Below are 17458 nucleotides of genomic sequence, written 5' to 3' on the forward strand. Positions count from 1 at the left end.
TTGGGAGCAACTGGATTTTCAGAAAGAAACGTTTCATCAAAGCAACAGAAGACCCCGACAAAACGAAAGGCGGAGCTGCGATATTATAAACAATGGCACTGTACCGCGCGAGGTCATTCCAAATCTCAATCACTTTCCATAGAATGTCTGCTCCATCTCCTTCACCTTCTATTTCAAGATTAAATTCAAATTCAGATGAAACTTTCCGTATTGTGGTAAACTATCTGGTAACTTCGAACAAACTTGAGGAAACACGTGTCAAGTACACCAGAATTATTGATTCTCTAGTCCTGCAAATGGACTGCCTGAACTTGATTGCCACTTTGACAAAGACAAATCTTGTCGTCTTGCTAGTGATCAAGTATATTCTTAAATATTTAGAGAATTTGAAGAAGAATACCATTATCTCGCTGAGAAATGTCGAGGCTAAAATCGAAAAAAAGATGAAAATTCAGAAAAGACGAGCTCAAATGATGTTCCAACATGTAAGTTTCGGTAGACCCTTTTATTTTTGAAATGTTTGATTATTTAAACTTTAGAACGGCATCACTCCAATGAGTGACATTACTAAAAGATTGGAATTCAATAAGAACAATTGAAAATCAATCAGGACAACCTTTTGTGCCTTGGAGGGCCTAATCGTTCATTTCTCTGTTATCGCATACTTTAATGTTTCTTCGATTTGTTAATTTCTAAAATTATTGTTTTAACTTTTGAAATATATACATAGTAATGATTTGTTATACGGCTCTATCTTTTTTTGTTTGTTACTTATATTCCATTTTTATTCAAAGTTCAATGAACACATTTTATTTGGGATTTGACAAAAGCATTTTCAAATTTGTGAACCACCCGGTTGCCATGGCAGAAAAACAGAAGCAAAGCTTAAGGTTTTGAATATATAAATATAAATATTCATATTTTCTATTTCATCTTTTCTATTTCGATATGCGTCAGATCGTCTTTTGAACATTTCCGCAATTTGTTTATAACATATGACCTTTCCGTTACCGTAATTTTACGGTTAGCCAGCTGCTGAATGAATTGTAAAAACTGATTTCCGTTGATTTGGTGTGGTGGACAAATTTTTTTTTCAATAAACAGTTTCACCAAAAAATATGTTGGAAGAATGTGAATCAGAGCTGTGTGACAAATCTTTTCGGCAAAAGTGCAGAACTGCTGATTTCAAGATTATAATCCAACTTGTTGAATCAGAAAATTAAACTAAATTGAATGAATACATTTTCTCGTCTATGTTATGCAATTCATTTTAGATGAGAAGTTCAAAAAAAGCCTCAAGTGGTGCCCGAAAATGGCCTTTTGCCGTTAAAATTTTTTCGGCAAACGGCAACTTTCAGACACTATATGAGGTTTTCTAAAAAAAAATAAAACAAAAATAAATACTATTATTATATCTTGAAAAATTGGCATACATTTTCATATTAATTCTTAATTCAAAAAGTTGGTTGTTCATACTGAAATTTTTGCAAAAAAAATTTGTCGCACAGCCCTGAAAATCACTATTAGAAATCCTTTTCCAATCAACTTCAATCAGCTCAAACTTGAAAACACACAAAATAAGGTTCAGAAAAAAATTTGCAGAAAAAATAAATTTGCTGCCTCAGCTTAAACCATATTTTTTTTCCAAAAATAACAAGTTTCGATAAAAATTCACATTATTTGGAATGCATACAAATGTCCTTTTTTTTTGTCTGATTATAATCAATATTTTACGTTTATTTGTGCTCTTACAAAAATACAATTGAAGTTTAGAAACCACTTTTTCCTATGGAGACCTTCTATGCTCAAAATCTCGAATTCTTGATATTCTCAAAAATCGAAACCTCTAAAACATTAAACTGTGTACACAAGTATTCAGTAATCCATTTCACAAGATCTCTTTCCTATTATGTCCAAATCATGTGCACTTTGAGTCACCTCTTCATTCGAACTATTTCTCTTTTTCTCACATTCCCCTTTTCCGTCTGTCCTCTCACCATATCTCCAGTGCATGCCAGTGGCCGCGCTCTCCTCTGCTTCTTCGTTCGCATTCTTCCTTCTTCCTTTTTTTCTTCATTTTTCTCGTTTACAATTATTATTTAAAATGATAACATCATTTTTAAGGAGCTGGGTAATCATTGGCGAAATGGATTTTGGAGGACGCCCTCCTCCTCCAATGGATGACACTTATTTTCCAAGTGTAAGTTTCAAATATTTGTTGACCTTTATAGTTTTGTTCGGAACATGCAGGATGCCCTAGCTTATCATTCTGGGTTGTGCCGGTAGAGCCTAGGAAGAGACAGAGGAAATGCGCCCTTGTCTCGCCTTGACCGACCGGAACGTCTAGTTTAAAACTGTCAATTTTTATCTGTACATGCCTAAGTTAACAAGTCAATTTGATACAACATTATTTCAGCTTCTCAAAAAGGATATTTGGTCTCAGATCGAAAACAATACAATCAACTTTCCAGCAGATATTCGTGGATGGCTCAAGAAACTGACCGACGAGAAAGATCTCATTGATAACTATTCTCTTGAAAAACAACCAGCTATAAATCAATGGTTTGCTGAAACTGATTTTGTGATTCGAACTCTTCGATGTGTCAATCTTCCTGAATTGGTAGAACATTATGAGGATCAGCTGACTGCACAAAAAATCTACTTGGAAAAAATCGATCACCGGAGTGGAATTCTTAAATATTTGATTGAGAGACTCGAAATGGCTGTAGCAGAGGAGGAAAATAAGATTGATAAGCAAGTGGATATCGAAAAAGAAGAAACAACAATTGTAATGCAAATCCAGCACTCTAAGAAAAACAAAAAGAAATCGAAAAATAAGGTTTATTGAATCACATAATGCACGCTTTTTTGTAAATAATCTACTAAAGTTAATTTGAAATTTACCGAAAAAGTAGATTCAAATGAACCCCATTTTTCCAGAAATAACCAACGACACGAGCAAATATCCTCCGAGCATCTCATCTACAAGTCTCCAATAGTAATTTTAATTAATTCATTAATTCATATCTTCTTCCTTTACTTGTAACTATGATCTTATAATTCGGAATAGTTGTTTTTCGCTCACATTCAGAATAAAAAAACATGAATTTTAGTTATGCTCTTTATTATCAAAAATAAACAAGTTCTCAAAAAGTGAGTTTTCAACAAGCCATGGCCTTATCCGATCCACCAGGAGACATCCAGACCCAACCGGGTAGTTGATCCACCATAACCACCTCTGATTGAGCAGCCAGGCAGTTCAGACCTGAATGGTTTCATAGAGATGCCACGGTTTGTCGCAAAAATCTATCGATCGAATAAAATCGGAGCATTCCATTGTCGGGTACCATGCTCTATCCTTCCATTGCCCATCCTTCGAACAGCCACCTTTGATGGAACACCTGAAATAAATTTTGATCGGAGAGTACCCGAAGTTCCAGGTTCATAAACTAACCGCTCTCAATTCTTTCTCTCTTCCTCTTGTTTGATCGCCACCAACAACAGCCCCATCAATCCATCCATCCATTGCTATTGGACCGTTTCGAATGTTCGTTTGACAAGCCGTTTGGTTTTTCAATGAAACTCCAAAATTGGAAAATTTGAATATTGGTTCAGAATTTCTGAATTTACCCTGGGGTGATTTTTGGGCGGAGCTTAGATGTGGAGCAAAGATAATGACACGGAGGTAGATACGCTATTTATTTATTTTTTATGTTCAATGAACTGACTATTAAATATTTATTTTTTAAATTAATTAAAAAGGTAACGGCTTGACAGTCATTGCTCAGTAGCTCAGTAGCTCAGTGGCTCAGAGGTGAGGTCATTCAGAGAGTTGATGGCTTGCTTTCAATGGTTCAATCAAAGGCTTGCTTTCACTTGTTCAATCAATGGCTTGCTTTCAATGGTTCAAATACAATCGATTGATTTTTATCCAAGGGTCATTCAACTTGGATGAATACGTACTTGGCAAAATTTAGATGTTTAAATTTTTTCAAGTTTTACGTTGAATTTTGGTAATTTAAAATTTATTTAAACTGATTTTAAATATTTAATGACAATCAAAGAAATAACAGAACAAGATAATTCAGAAAGATCTATATCTCTGAAACTAGGATACTTATCAATAAGAGGTTTTTTGTAACAAGCAGATAAGATATTTTCCATTAATTTGCCAGTTAAACATTTTGTACGAAAATGTCTTGTTCTCAAGATACATTTGTTGGAATATTGGCATAGAAGTTGGATACATTAGTTTAAAATTAGATACTTGTGTCGCTTTAAACTCAATTTCTTAAACGAAACAAAACATAATAATATCAACAGATGATCTGTGAATTTTCCATAAGATTTTAAAACATTTTTCTAACTAGCAACTCTTCAAATGTATTTTTCACCTCAACAACTGTAGGCGCTCTCATATTTTGGAAACTTCAGATAGGAGTATCTTGGCGAATCTTACCTGAATTTTTGCAATGTTCGACAGAAAAACGGCAAAGTGCTTCAGAAAGCTGAGTTGACTTTCCTAGTATTGAATATTTGATTGATATGATCTACATTGTCAGATTTTGGACGGTCATATTTTATTGTTTGAGATGAAAAGAAAACTGTAAAAAGGGAAGAGACTAAAGAGAGGAACGGGGAAGGAGTGAAAAGGACAGTATGAAGACGAAGATAATTTTTGGGGGAATTTTTGTTACTTTTTTTGAAGAAATATATAATAAAGTTATTATCAATTATTATGTTTTAAATGAATTCTTTCTTGGAGAGTATTCACTATTATCAGTATATGTGATGTAATCAACAGGGTGGGAGAACATTTTTTCAGCTCAAAATGTACAAAATATCAGTAAAACAGAGTTAGGGAGGGAGTCATGAATGTTGAGAGAGAGAGGAAGTTTTGGAAAATGAAGAGATCGATGAGAATGGATGAAGAAGGAGGTGACTAAAATGAATAAAATGAGAATATTGAAGGATGATCATAACTTAAAAATAGAAGAAAAAAGTAACACGAGTTAGACACGATAAGAACGAGCGTTCGTTGAGATGGCGTCTTCGTCGTCCCACTCAAGACCTCCAACGACACGTTGATTTGCATCCAAATGTGGAAGAACTTCTGTTTGATCTTCTTCATCTTCTGACACATCATCTTCTTCGTCTCGATACGAGCATTCACTGAAATTAGAGATGTTTTAGAGTGGAGCATACAATTGTCTAGATTAATTTTATGAATTTTACTAACTAGAAATTTTTAGTGGTTCTATGTGAGCTTTATATTATGTTCCACAATTTTTCTATAATTTTCTGACAATGCACATAGGCATGAAAATGTCTATCGGAAAACTTAACTAGCCACGGCGATCGATAATGCAACATGCCTGAAGGAATTTTTGTACCTACATGAAAGACTGAAAGATACTTTTTCATAAGTTGGAACAACAAAAAGATGTTTTATTTTTTAAACATGCTTTCTGAGAGCTCCCAGGTAATTTCACTTTTTTTCAAAATAAAGAACATCTATCAAAGTTTAATGACAGCTTTTGACATTTTATCTCAATTAGTTTTTTAAACAGAGATCACATTAAACCTTGGTTATTGAGATTAAAATCTGCTCCACATTAATATTAAAAATTGTCTCACCTTTCTCCATCGGTTTCCTCTTCTTCTTCCTCATCACTGAACTCATCAATTGCACCACCGTTCTTTTCAACGTCATCCAATGGATTGACTGTGATGTTCATGCCACTATCGTCCCAATGCATTCCTCCGTCACTCTGAAATACATGACGCCGTAAGATTCAATTTCCTCATGGATGTCGCAAAAAGTAAAAGTGCATTCGCTTCTATTTTTGACCAATGTTATCAGATTAGAGAGTCAGCTTGGTAGCTGACCAAGATCATTCAAAAATCGTATTTTTGCTTTCTATACAAACAATAATAGTAGCTTCTCTTGACCATCGTAGAATGACTAATTAAATTCTCCAAAAATTATGATTTTTGATGAGCAAGTGCACATGCAAATTTCTTTTGATCTTTGATATCTTCTCACCTGTCTCTTCTGCCTTCGTCGTCGTGGCATTGGGGTGTCTCGCATTTTGAGCACTCCGATGACGAGCAACACTAACAGGAAACCGACGCAAACAACGACGACGACGGCGACGGCGCCACCTGAAAACATATAAAGTTTTAATATAGAAATATAATTACTCGTTCGTGTTTTTGTTTTCAATTTTCTCTTTGTTGAATCAGAATTTTGTCATAAAAACGATCTTTGCTTTAAATTCAGTCAATTTATTGATAATACAAATTCATGAAAGTATAAAAACTTCAGCTCATAGATCATTCACAAACTGTTACTTTCTCTCAGCTTAACATGAAAATAAGAAAAGCTTACCAGCGATCGCGCCTTGTCCGACATCGTATCCGTGATGAGAGAGCAGTGCTTTCGGACGCGGGAGGTCCATTTCCAGAATGTTCTAAAAGTATAAACAATTAGATTATGACTGCTTAAGTTTAAACATAGACTTAAACTAGTTCAAATTGATTGCATCAAAAGTGCATAGGTCAGAATTGGTATTTTCTGGAGACAATGTATTTGAATCATATCTTTAGCCAGACAGTTCAGTCACCTTAATTTTGGACTCATCTAGAGAATACATGGAATGCCAAAAGGCCATCCCAAAAGAAGACGTTGCGGAAAGAAAGTGGACGAAGGACGAAATTGAAGCCAAATAAGAGAAGAGGTGGAGGAGAATGGTTTGATTAAATCAAATTCGGATGGACGACTACTGAGTATGCTCCGTGTAGCAAAAAGGGAAGAGTGAGAAAAGAATCTGAGAAGATGTTTTTGTTGTCAACTTCTTCAGCTTCTTCGTCTTCACACCAACCAACCGACCAGTCGTTACGAAAATTATAATATCAAGAAAGGAAACTGTGCTCATTCTTCTTTTTCTTATTTCCTCCCTATCTCTAAAACCACCGGCGTTCTCTCATAAACATCTTGCCCCTGAATGAATGATGAGCTTCCGAGTCTCTGAGAATGATAGATCCCTCGTGACGCTAAAACCGCCCCAAGCATTTTCAGAGCTTGCATTTGAAAAAAAGTGAAAACAGGAAATCGGTCAAACAAAGTTCCGGTTTCCACCAGCGATCACCTTTTCAGCTGAAATTCAAAGTAAGCAAAAAAAAAAAGTGAGAAGAGAGAAGTAGGGGTACAATTTTGAGAGCCGTCCGGCCAAGAAATCTGATGCATCAAGGCGCAGCGAATGAGCTGGCCCAATTTGTGCCAGAGAATCATATTTCAGCACGTAGCACGTCTCTTCCAAATAAGTAGTAGAAGAAAAAAGGGGAAAAAGGAAGAAGAAGAAGAAAACCAAACTTATGTGTGGTCAGCTGGTCGGGAGCTTCACAGTCAGCGATGAAGATGGCATACATTTACAATTATTTGTGTGGGAAGATCAGAGACTCAAAGTGACAACATTTTTCAAATGAATTGTTTAGTACCTTTGTATAGTATTCGTAGATATATATATTTTTTAAGTTCCAGTCTATCCACTGAGTTGTTAGGCAACGGTTCTTTATCAGAAAGGATTTGAAAACAATGGTATTTTTTCAATAATATGAGTTAGAGGAACACAAAGTAATACACGAAAATATTAACTTTGATATCCTTTTTGTCTGAATATTGAGCGGCTTGGTCAACAGATTACTTGTCTAAGGTCTCTCAATTTTTGGAGCTAACACAAGAACCCTTGAAGATGATCGAAATACTTAAGAAACTTACCACGAACATTCTGGAATACAAGTATCAACTTCAGAATTCTGCAGTGAAATAAGTGTATAAAGAAGAAAAAAGGTGGCTGACAAGAGCTTCTTCTGGAATCAGCTTGTCGCTTCGGGGCAGATGGAGGCACAGGAAGGAGAGAAAGTGGCGCTGCTTTTTTCTTTTCTCGCGCCCTTCCTTATTTCTTCGCCTTCGTCTTGCGCCCTCTTCCTCCAGTTTTATAGATTTGGCGGCAGTTGTGTGTCTCGTTCTCTATGTGTGTGTGTGTATTCGGAAGGACACCCTCCTTTGCCCCGTTCTTTGGAAACGACGGACTTCATGGAGGTGCTCTGCGTCTCCACATTTCACACAATCAACACGTTTTGAAGAACAGAGATTCATCATGTTTTTCATGTTGATGCTCAAAAAAAAAGAGAGGAAGAAGCTGCTGGCGATGATGGAATAGAAACATTGAGAGTTTCCGCATTTCTTTGACAACCTCTGAACTATGAGCAAGTAATGCACTTGTAGTGAACGACAGGTTAATGAACTTTGTGAATTAGTAATTCTGATAAAGCGTGTTGGATGAGAAGAGAAAAATAGCATTGACGTATAGAGCCCCAGAGCTTCAATCTCTAGGGACTTTCTGATGTAATAAAACATATTTTTTAAGAACCAGCTGAAAACTAATAAAAAGGTGTTTTTCTTCGAGCTGTAAGAGATGTGAATTTTGGAATTATTAAAATTCCCTTGAGGGTTCAAATAAAACTTCAAATACAGATCAAGTCGAAAATTTTGATCCCCAACGTTCTGCCTTCGCGGTTTTTATTGAATTGCAAAGTGAATGAAATGTGTACGTCTTAATTTCATACTTGGCAATTAACTGCGTGTTTTCGATACTTGATCAAATATTTCTTACTATTCTCAAAGTTTTAGGCGAAAGATCGCATCTTTTTAAAGCTTGCAAAAATAATTCTTTTATGTTTCTCCCACCCACACCAAAAGTTAACATTTGAATTGATGCCCCTAGAGACTTGAAACATGTCAAAAATTGTGTGTAGTGCTCTCACGAACTATTTTTCAGATATTTCATCTGTTCTTTTATTTATCTCGATGAGCGAGCTTATGCGAGCTTGAGGTTATGCTCAGAAGCTCATATCACATGAACTCATGGACGACGTCATTGGGAATAGAGAATGTCCGATAAAGGGCTTTCAGTGAAGTTACACGTTGCTATGGGCAATGCAGCAGATGAAGAGACTAATGTCAATTAAAAATCAAAACGATCGGTAGTCAAGATATAGAGCAAAAAGCAATTTCAGCTGTTTTAATCGAAAAAATAAATGAAGAGTATCTTAAGTCGCACCGAGCCAAGTGAAATGAAATTGGAAAAGAAAAAACCACTTGATTCTCATCTTCGCACAGAAAAATAATTTCAAAAATAATGAAATAAAGCCATGAAAAATGAGAAAAAGAAGAAAATCGTGGCGATTCGAGAAATGAGATGAAGAAAGAAGACGATGTAGTCGCATTCATAATTCATAGTAGGAAACGAGAAAAAAAGAGAAACGACGGACAGCTCTGTCATCATTTTTTATCGAGTTGATGGAAAAATTCCATGGAGTTTCAGATGAAATGAAAACAAGGTTGAAAATCGGAAATTGAAAAAACGGAACGATTGATGAGTTTCGTATAGTTTCGGGTTGTATAGTGAAGAGATTTTCAGACAATGTTTGTTCTTAAGTCTTTTTTTTTGAGATTCAATTAGAAATAATGAAAGTAGTTTCAGGCATACCTGCCTGCCGGATAGTTTTGAGTCTAATAGTAAGTGGGAACACATAAGCTCTCTGAAGTTATGCACTGTTTTGTGGCGAGTCTTCTATTTAGAAATCAAAAAGCGTCCATATGCTCTTTGGATCTTTTTTGGTGATATCATACATATATCTAGCAATTAGTCTATTGAAAAACAACTACTTTGAGCTTCTGTAAGCCAATTAAGCTGAATAAAAAAGCTAAAATGGTCACAGGAGCATCATGAAGAATAACTACTTAGGTTCGCTTGCCGTAGAAAATACTCAAGAATGCATCGAGTATTAGTGAGAAAATAATTAACGATCCAAAAACGCTTTGGGATGAATTAAATGAAGAAAAAAATATTGAGAAATGGCGTCGGCACTCGTGGCAGCGTTGACCTGGTTTTTGCCTACGGGCACGGGAGAAGCCGATGAAAGGAGGGAGCACACGATGACAGATGGTTTGAGAGACGCGTCGGGTTTAATTGAATTTCTGTGTTTCTTCTACTGCTTGCATTTGACGATGGCGACGTCGACGTGCGTGTGCTCTCTGGCTCACTTCACATGTTTTTGAGAGATAGATAGAAATCCGGAGCAACCGAAATTGAAGGCGAGAATGAGGAACTAGCAAAAAAAACTGTTTTAAAAATTCACAAAAAACAAGGAGGGAGACAAGTGTCGAAAATTAACCACGGAATAACATGTAAGACAACTTTTATGACTCTCAAAAAAGAAAACGAAGTGCGTTTGAAAGGAATAACTGCACTGCTGCTGACACGGAAAATGAGTGGAGCAAAAAAGGGGAAACGAATGAGCAGGCAATATGAAAAATGAGAAAACGAAAGAGGGGTGGCGAGAGCTCATTGGCTCTTTTCTCTCCACTTTTGCTGCTCATAACTTTCTATTCATTCCTCCATTTTCCTCATCCTCTTTTATTACTCAACCCACTATTCCATTGTCCCACAATATTCCAGTATATTAAAAATTATATTAAATTAAAATACTCAACAAATTAAAAGTACTAACCTGAAGTCTAGAGCTTCCAAGTTGATCGAAAGCTGGCTCGAAGTGACGCTCAATAAGTTCCAAACTATCAAGAGCAGTCTCTCCAGAATTAAAGTTAAATTGAATCGGATCTGGTTGAGCTGGAGCTGGAGCTTCCGTTGTCGTGGATGTGGTAGTGGTGACTCCGTCGATGGTCATCTGAAATTTTCAAAGATCTATATAAAACAAGTACCGTAGTCTAAAATGTCTTTCGTTTGCTTATATTTGATGTAAACATGAGATGAAAAAGAAGGAAATGAGTGGGTGTCAGGAGTGCTCGACTCAAAATTATGCCAATTAAACATGCGCCTTTTCTTTCTATTCTGAAATTCACGCGCACTTTCTTTTACTTTCAAATAAATATAGATTCATGTATCTGGATGATGTTACTTCAAATCACTGAAATGAAAATAGAAAGCAATGAAAAATTAATGAGATGTTGAAGCTTCGAAAAAGGAAAAGAAGGAAGAAAAAAGTGCACGGTGAATCAGCCAAGGATAAAATAATTGGATTCAAAGAATTTCTATGTGTGAGAAAATCAAGAAGTTGGGGGATTTCTCAGTTTTTCCCACCGGAAAACTCTGGCTAGTCTTTGTTATTTATTTTTTGATGAAACAGTTTTCAAGCCAAGGAACGTTAAAAAGTTGGGCTTCAAGTCTAGCTCATGATTCGCCAGTGCCAAAAATATTACAGTTTGCCAGCTAATTTCTTGGCATTCTATTTTTTTAAAGGAATTATTGCCAATTTCTTCGAATCAACTTTTAGATGTTATTTCAAAATACAAATATCAGAGAAAAAGTTGAAAAAAGGCAAAGAAACACAGAAATGAACTAGGCGAGCCTCTTCTCAACTAGTAAAGAAACGTTGCAAGTAACAAGTGGGCTCAACATGTTGAATGTATCATCACTCTCTCGGGAATAAGCAAAGTAGAGCAATTATGGCTTGAGAGGCTCGATGTGAGCAATGTCTCAAAGAAATGCGCGAGTTCCGGTAAGACTCGTGATCTTATCCGGAGAGCAGCAACTATGTATGAGTGTGGGCGAGGAAAACGAGAAGATTATCGAGACCCTTTTACATGAGATTATAGCTAATTTTTTACGCAGTTTTTAATTTTTCAGGAGGATTATGTCATAGTGCCAAGAACTTAAAGGTGGAGTAGCTATAAAATAGTCTGAAGTTCTTGAAAAAAAAATTGCGGAGCGAATCGCTGATTGGTGTTGCAGTTTTCATTTTGGATTTAACTCAAACATGGAGATTAATTATTTTTTTAATGTCAAATTTCTGAATTTAGAGTTTATTTTGTCAATTTAAAGCAATATTCTCAATCACGCTACTCCGTTTTTAAGAATCAGAATACAAAAGGAACTCGGAAACAACTATTTAGATATCAACAAATATTCTAAACTATAGACATGAAAAAAGGACGATCCAAGTGCGTATTGCACAAATGATGGCAATTTCTAAATGGAAGACACAAATTTTCCTTCTATCCATCTCACTCTAAAACCCATTTTGAGGCGATGAAAACAGACGGGGCGCTCTCTCAAATCATTATATGCTGCTGAGAAGAGCAAGGACATAAATGGATTTTGTACATAATGTGAAAAAGATTTCTTCTGAGAATGAATGAATGAGTAATTACAGTGGAATGTGAGAAGAGATTCTCGGTTTCTTGAGCCCTTAAGTTTTTATAGGATCTTGAGCAATGAAACTAGAAATTGATAGACTTAGAATAGTTGAGCTCCAAACTTTCAACGCCGTAAGACATAATGTGAGATAGAAAAAACTTGAAGATCCATAAAAACTAACCGTGACAAACAACTGATTGCTGAGTACTCGGCCCTTGAGCATGGCACACTGGACGGTGTAGACACGTTTGGCGTATGATTCTGGTCGAGTGTTGAAATAATGAACCTTCGAGAGCACTTCCTTGTACCCTTGAGCGCTTTCCTCTCCGCGAAGAAGGATGCCCTGAAGAGCAGGAAATTAGAAGATTGAAATCAGATTTGAATCTGTCTGGGACTTACGTCTTTGTCATGCTCAAACTCAATGTTAAGAGCTGCAATGAGTGAAGCCGGTGATGAGAAGTACTCTACATCCATATCACGTGCTGGTTGCAAATGCATCTTACAGTAATCAATCTTGTGGGATTGGGTGACATCTTCGAGTTCTCCGTCTGAAAATGAAATTCCGAAATGTTTCTTATTATTTGCATTTAAAACTTACCAGCATTGTTTTGGCTGATGGTTATGGTGAGATCTGGAACCATAGCTTGTCCAACCTTAACCATGTGTTGATTACTTTTGAGTTGAGACGAAGCAGAGATTGAAAGAGTTGGTTCAGCGGCTTGTTGAACAAAAACGTATCCTTTGCTGGATGGTAGCTTCATCTTCTTGTCATCTTGTTTGCAAGTAACCTCAGTCTCAACAAGGAAAACACGGTGTCCTGGAGCTGGTTTCTCTTGAGTGTTAACATAGGCAACTCTCTTGAGCATTTGACCAATTTGCTTTGATGTTTCAGCCTTCAATGTAAGAGAGGTTTGATCTGGAGAGAATGTTGCACTTTGGCTTTCAAGAAGCTCATCAACTCCGGTGAACTGAAGTTGTTCTGGGCAAGTATGAGCGCATTTTATTGCACGTTCACTTTCAACAGCTCCAGAGAGAAGATAAAGAGAGGAAAGTTGTCCACGGAAGAACTGTGCAAGTTTCTGTTGCCGTCCGTGCCAGCACGCTCCTACAACAAGTTTGGTCTTTGTTGCCTTGGTCTTGTGAAGCGGCCAATCGTCGAGGATTTCAGGATTTCGTTCGTCAGCCTTAAAGCTCTTTCCATCGACGATAACATTAACATCATCGATGCCATTGAAGAGAAGTGAATATGAATGCCACTCATTATCGCATACTTCTGGCATTGACCAACGCCATTCAGCAGCACGGAAGTCTGAAGTGGCTCCAGCTTCACGGCGGAGAACAACCTCCAATTTGCAGTGACGAATGTAGACAGAGAAGTGATGACGGTTCATGTCTGAAAACACATATTCACTGGTTGTTTCTAAAAGAGATAACTCACTGAAATCATCACTTTCGCAAAGAATGTTCTGCTTGTTACTTTGCTCGTCCTTAGTTCCTGCAGCATGTTTCATGGAGAAGCTCAATGTGAAGTGATCCGGAATGAGTCCTTGATGATTTTCATCAGAGACAGTCACTCCTCTGGCTCCATCAAACTCAATTCCTTGATCAGCAAGAATCTGATTCTCAGCCGAGCTGGTAAGGGCTTCTTCGTTCAGCAATTTGACAGTAGCAGTTGAAAGTCCACAAGATTGAATTGTCTGATTATCATAGACAGTGTCTCTTGCACAACCTTGAGTAACGTGTCCAGCACGAAGTTCAATGACTGACTGCACACTCTTTGGTTCACAAATTGTTTCCTTTTCACAGAATTCAAGAGATACGTCTGGGAGGAGAAGCTTTGATCCAACTCCTGGAGCATAGTTGACACGCTCATTCATTGCAGTGATTCCTTGAACACATTTCTCATCAACGTGAACAGTGACCAGAGAACTTTTGCTTTTCCTCATTGCGCAGTCAATAGCGACTACAGTGAGAATGTATGATTTTGATTGAGTAAAGTTGAGTGGCTGAGTTGTACGAAGGACTCCATGATTGTTAATGGCGAACGGAAGTTCCTTAAGTCCATTTGTGATCTCATATTCACAGATTTCTCCGTTTGGATGTCCACAGTCTTTGTCAGATGCCTTCAGTACTCCAACTTCCTCAACAACTTTTCCCTCTTCCACGTGGAATGTGTACCAAGGGTTTTCGATTTCTGGAGCATGATTGTTGGTGTCCTTGACACGGATCTTCAGAGACACTCCTTCACTCTTCACATTGTCGTTATCGCATTTCACAGCTTGAACTTGAAGATTGTATTCTGGCTTCTTGCAGTCTAGTGTGGCAGCATCCTGAATAATAAATGTTTGAACTTTAATGGTGACTCATCAAGAATTAATTTTCTTTAGAAATATTGAATAAAGTTTAATGAAAATTCCTTCTAAGAACACATTGATTTTTAAGCTTACAAAACGGTTTTCCACTAATTATCTGATACACACGAATTAAAATATGAATACTGGAATTTTCATTAGATGCCTATTCTCCAAAAATACATTATGACATCATGTCTCACCTTAACTCGAAGTACAGCTGCTCCAGTGTACTTATCAACAACCTGGATGTCGAATGGCACTGGCTCATTGTTCTGTGATGTAAGGAGGTAGTTGCATACTGGCCCTGAAAATTCCCTCAAATTGTATTCGCTTTATTTTTGTTTCAATTTCAAATTGTGGATAGATATTCCAATTTTTCTAGCTTGTCTTTCATTCCATCACCCGTCTTTTTCAATTCATGCTCTCTCGAATCATCGGCTGTCATGTCATGTCATAGTTAATCCCTCTTCTTTTCTCTTTCTTTTCCACGTCAATCCCTTCGTGTTCTACATCGTCGTCGTCGTCGTCGGTGGCTCGTAATCCTGTGTGTGTGTGTATGGAGCCAGGCTGACAACGACAACGATGCTTCATCATCAAAGAGAAAACAGAGAAAATGCGTGAAAAGAAGAAGAAACATGAAAAAAGAAAACGAAACAATTAATGAGAGGCTGCATTGCTTTTTCGATGAGATTTTTGTGCAAATGAGGTGGGCATGTCAGGAAGGAAACACGAGGGAAAAGAAGAAGATTGAGAATGTAAATGCCATGAATACTAATGAGCATGATTATTTAAAGGAAGTAGCTGAATTTTTGTATTTCTCTAATTAGGTTTGTTAGTTTTCACACCTTCAATTAGGAAAAAGGAAAACTATAAAATTTAATTAAAGTTTCTTGTGATCTAACAAGCCGGCTTGATTATAAACATATCTATATGAATCATGATTTTTAATCGTAAGAGCTGAAAACAATTTATTTTAATCTCCCAACTCACCGGTTTCAGAGAGGATTGCAAAATCCGGCACGGTCGAGATAATGTTCTCATCTTCTCGCACGACAGCCACAAGCTCTTCGGCTCCTTGCAGATTGATTATTGGCGCTGAAAATAGATTGGAATTTAAGAACTAACGGCCAATAATCTGTAAGTGTTACCTCGAGCAGCATGGTGATGTTTGGCGTAGGAGACGCCTAGAAGGGCGCCGACAAAAATAAAGTACGCAGTTCGCATATGTGGGTTTGAGTAAGAGAGCCTGGTTGGAATTTGCGTCTGAAAAATGATTGGTTTTGTGTGCGTGAGTAGAGGTCTGCGAGCAGAGAAGGTGAGAAGAAAATAATTGAAGGAATAAGGAAATAACAAAAAGGGCAGAAAAATGAGAAAATGTGTTGAGTGAATGGAGGAAGTAAATGTGGATGTGTTTGGAAAAAAACAGACTAACAGTCTTAGTGGAATGATAAAACTCTAGGCTTTTGGGTATCTGTAGATTTTAAATACCGGAATTTTCAATAAGATAATTGAGTGGAGATTAACCCACCGATCAAAATTCTACGGATTTCGTATTTCTCTGGATTAAAAAAATATTTTTTTGATTTAGATTTAGATTTTTTATTGAAAGAAATTGTGATGATATACAAAACAATGTGTTCAAAAGACGGAACCACATTTTTTCTATCTCTCTCCCTGTCCACCACTACTTCATGCCTCAATCATTTTCCACCCTCACACGTCATTTTTCCGACTTTTTTCTTTTTTGTGAAAATCGTTTCAGCTCTGCAGCTCCTGGCACTGGTCACGCCATAGTTTTCCGGTAAGCCGTCAGGAGCACTAACATTTCGAAATGAAATGGTGGATGGCACGAGCGAGAAAAAAGAAAATGCGGGGAATTTTTCAATTAGGTGTCAAGGAAAGGTTTGTTTTCGGCTGCTTTCTTGAGCTTTTTCTTGAGCAGCGGGTCTTCTCATTCTTATTCGTGCGTCTACTCAACACCGACTATAAATAAATGGCAATATTGAATATGAGAATTCGTTGAAGAGGCATCATTATTTTGATTTAAAACTTCAAAGATCCAGGATTTAGTTTTAAAATGTTTTGGGATTTGGAGTTTGAAACAAAACGAGGGTTGAAATCTAAGAAACTGGAAAAAGTAGAATAAAAAAGAAAAGGAGGAAGAAAGGCAAACGAACAAAATCTGACGTAGATAAATAGCTGTTTTTTCAATGAAAATATGATTGAATTCTAGAAAAAGATTCTAGAAACGAGAAAAAGTGGCTGGAACGGAATGTGAGCCTTGTTGAAGCTGAGAAAGTAGAGCACGAGAGTCAGCATCTGCTCCTCCTACTCATACCATCTAATCTCCTCTTCACATCCGATTATCAGAAAATGAAATATTGAGTGCTGGGGGAAGTTAAGAAAATGAGAAACCAGAGAAAACATTGAGCTGGTTGTCATGGTTTCATGTGGGGAGCTCAGTCGGCAGAGTGAAGTGAGGCACGAAGAAAAAAAACGCCAAAAGAAATCTGAGAATAAGCAAAAGAATGCGAAGAGACAGAAGTTCTTCTTATTCTTCTTTCTTCAAGCATAACATGTGTGGTTTGAATTGAAAATTAGGTAGAAAAAGGGAAGAACCGAACATGCAAAAATCAAGGGTTGAAAAAGGGAGGCAAGAAGGGGAACAAGAAGAAGAAGAAGTTGAGAGTTGTGAAGACAAGCATGCATGTGTCAATAGAGGTGGAGCATTCGAAAGACGAGGCAAACGGAAGAGGAAGGACGCCGCCGCGAAGGGGACGGAGTACGACGAATAAGTCAAATGCTTACAAGATAAAAGGATGATGATCATGATTATGAGTCAACGAGGTCAATCATGTCAAATGGAATATTGATTGATTG

General features: G+C 37.0%; 4 protein-coding genes and 2 non-coding genes across 12 annotated transcripts; 3 read left to right on the top strand and 3 right to left on the bottom strand.

The window, feature by feature from the left end:
* The first annotated feature begins 20 nt into the window (after nt 1–20).
* On the top strand, nt 21–819 carry F28B12.6 (uncharacterized protein). Its single transcript, NM_001267175.2, has 2 exons — nt 21–485; nt 540–819. Exons 1-2 carry the CDS (start codon nt 93–95, stop codon nt 597–599), a joined length of 453 nt encoding a protein of 150 aa, NP_001254104.1. The 5' UTR covers nt 21–92; the 3' UTR covers nt 600–819.
* A 1265-nt stretch (nt 820–2084) lies between these two features.
* F28B12.1 (uncharacterized protein) lies at nt 2085–3111 on the top strand (the record flags this gene model as incomplete). 4 transcript variants are annotated; one of them, NM_001356853.2, is made up of 3 exons in its annotated part: nt 2085–2200; nt 2417–2839; nt 2941–3111. In NM_001356853.2, 3 exons carry the CDS (start codon nt 2105–2107, stop codon nt 2944–2946), a joined length of 525 nt encoding a protein of 174 aa, NP_001343762.1. The 4 variants fall into 4 exon arrangements, with proteins under 4 accessions (NP_001343762.1, NP_001343761.1, NP_001343764.1 ...); NM_001356854.3 differs by having other exon boundaries at nt 2105–2200; nt 2417–2788; NM_001356855.3 differs by having other exon boundaries at nt 2147–2200; nt 2941–2946.
* A 242-nt stretch (nt 3112–3353) lies between these two features.
* B0034.2 (Transposase) lies at nt 3354–3526 on the bottom strand (the record flags this gene model as incomplete). The annotated part of the gene is made up of 2 exons (NM_062787.1): nt 3354–3401; nt 3455–3526. The coding sequence occupies 2 exons, from the start codon at nt 3524–3526 to the stop codon at nt 3354–3356; spliced, it is 120 nt and encodes a 39-aa protein (NP_495188.1).
* A 482-nt stretch (nt 3527–4008) lies between these two features.
* casy-1 lies at nt 4009–15841 on the bottom strand (the record flags this gene model as incomplete). 4 transcript variants are annotated; one of them, NM_001025939.8, is made up of 12 exons in its annotated part: nt 4009–5172; nt 5638–5771; nt 6047–6165; nt 6392–6473; nt 10579–10755; nt 12406–12567; nt 12624–12772; nt 12823–13617; nt 13663–14554; nt 14779–14882; nt 15569–15673; nt 15727–15841. In NM_001025939.8, the coding sequence occupies 12 exons, from the start codon at nt 15800–15802 to the stop codon at nt 5013–5015; spliced, it is 2955 nt and encodes a 984-aa protein (NP_001021110.1). The 4 variants fall into 4 exon arrangements, with proteins under 4 accessions (NP_001021110.1, NP_495189.2, NP_001391112.1 ...); NM_062788.7 differs by lacking the exons at nt 10579–10755; nt 12406–12567; nt 12624–12772; ... (3 more) ...; nt 15569–15673; nt 15727–15841 and adding an exon at nt 7781–7969 and having other exon boundaries at nt 4563–5172; NM_001404223.1 differs by lacking the exons at nt 10579–10755; nt 12406–12567; nt 12624–12772; ... (3 more) ...; nt 15569–15673; nt 15727–15841 and adding an exon at nt 6627–6674 and having other exon boundaries at nt 5013–5172.
* B0034.17 lies at nt 9343–9476 on the top strand. Its single transcript, NR_051131.1, has one exon. It is a non-coding gene; the product is annotated as an Unclassified non-coding RNA B0034.17 (non-coding RNA).
* Nucleotides 15842–16837: 996 nt separating the features above from the next.
* On the bottom strand, nt 16838–16977 carry B0034.12. Its single transcript, NR_051132.1, has one exon. It is a non-coding gene; the product is annotated as an Unclassified non-coding RNA B0034.12 (non-coding RNA).
* Between the last annotated feature and the right edge of the window lie 481 nt (nt 16978–17458).

This window comes from Caenorhabditis elegans, chromosome II, assembly GCF_000002985.6.
Source record: "Caenorhabditis elegans chromosome II".
NCBI classification, from domain to species: domain Eukaryota; kingdom Metazoa; phylum Nematoda; class Chromadorea; order Rhabditida; family Rhabditidae; genus Caenorhabditis; species Caenorhabditis elegans.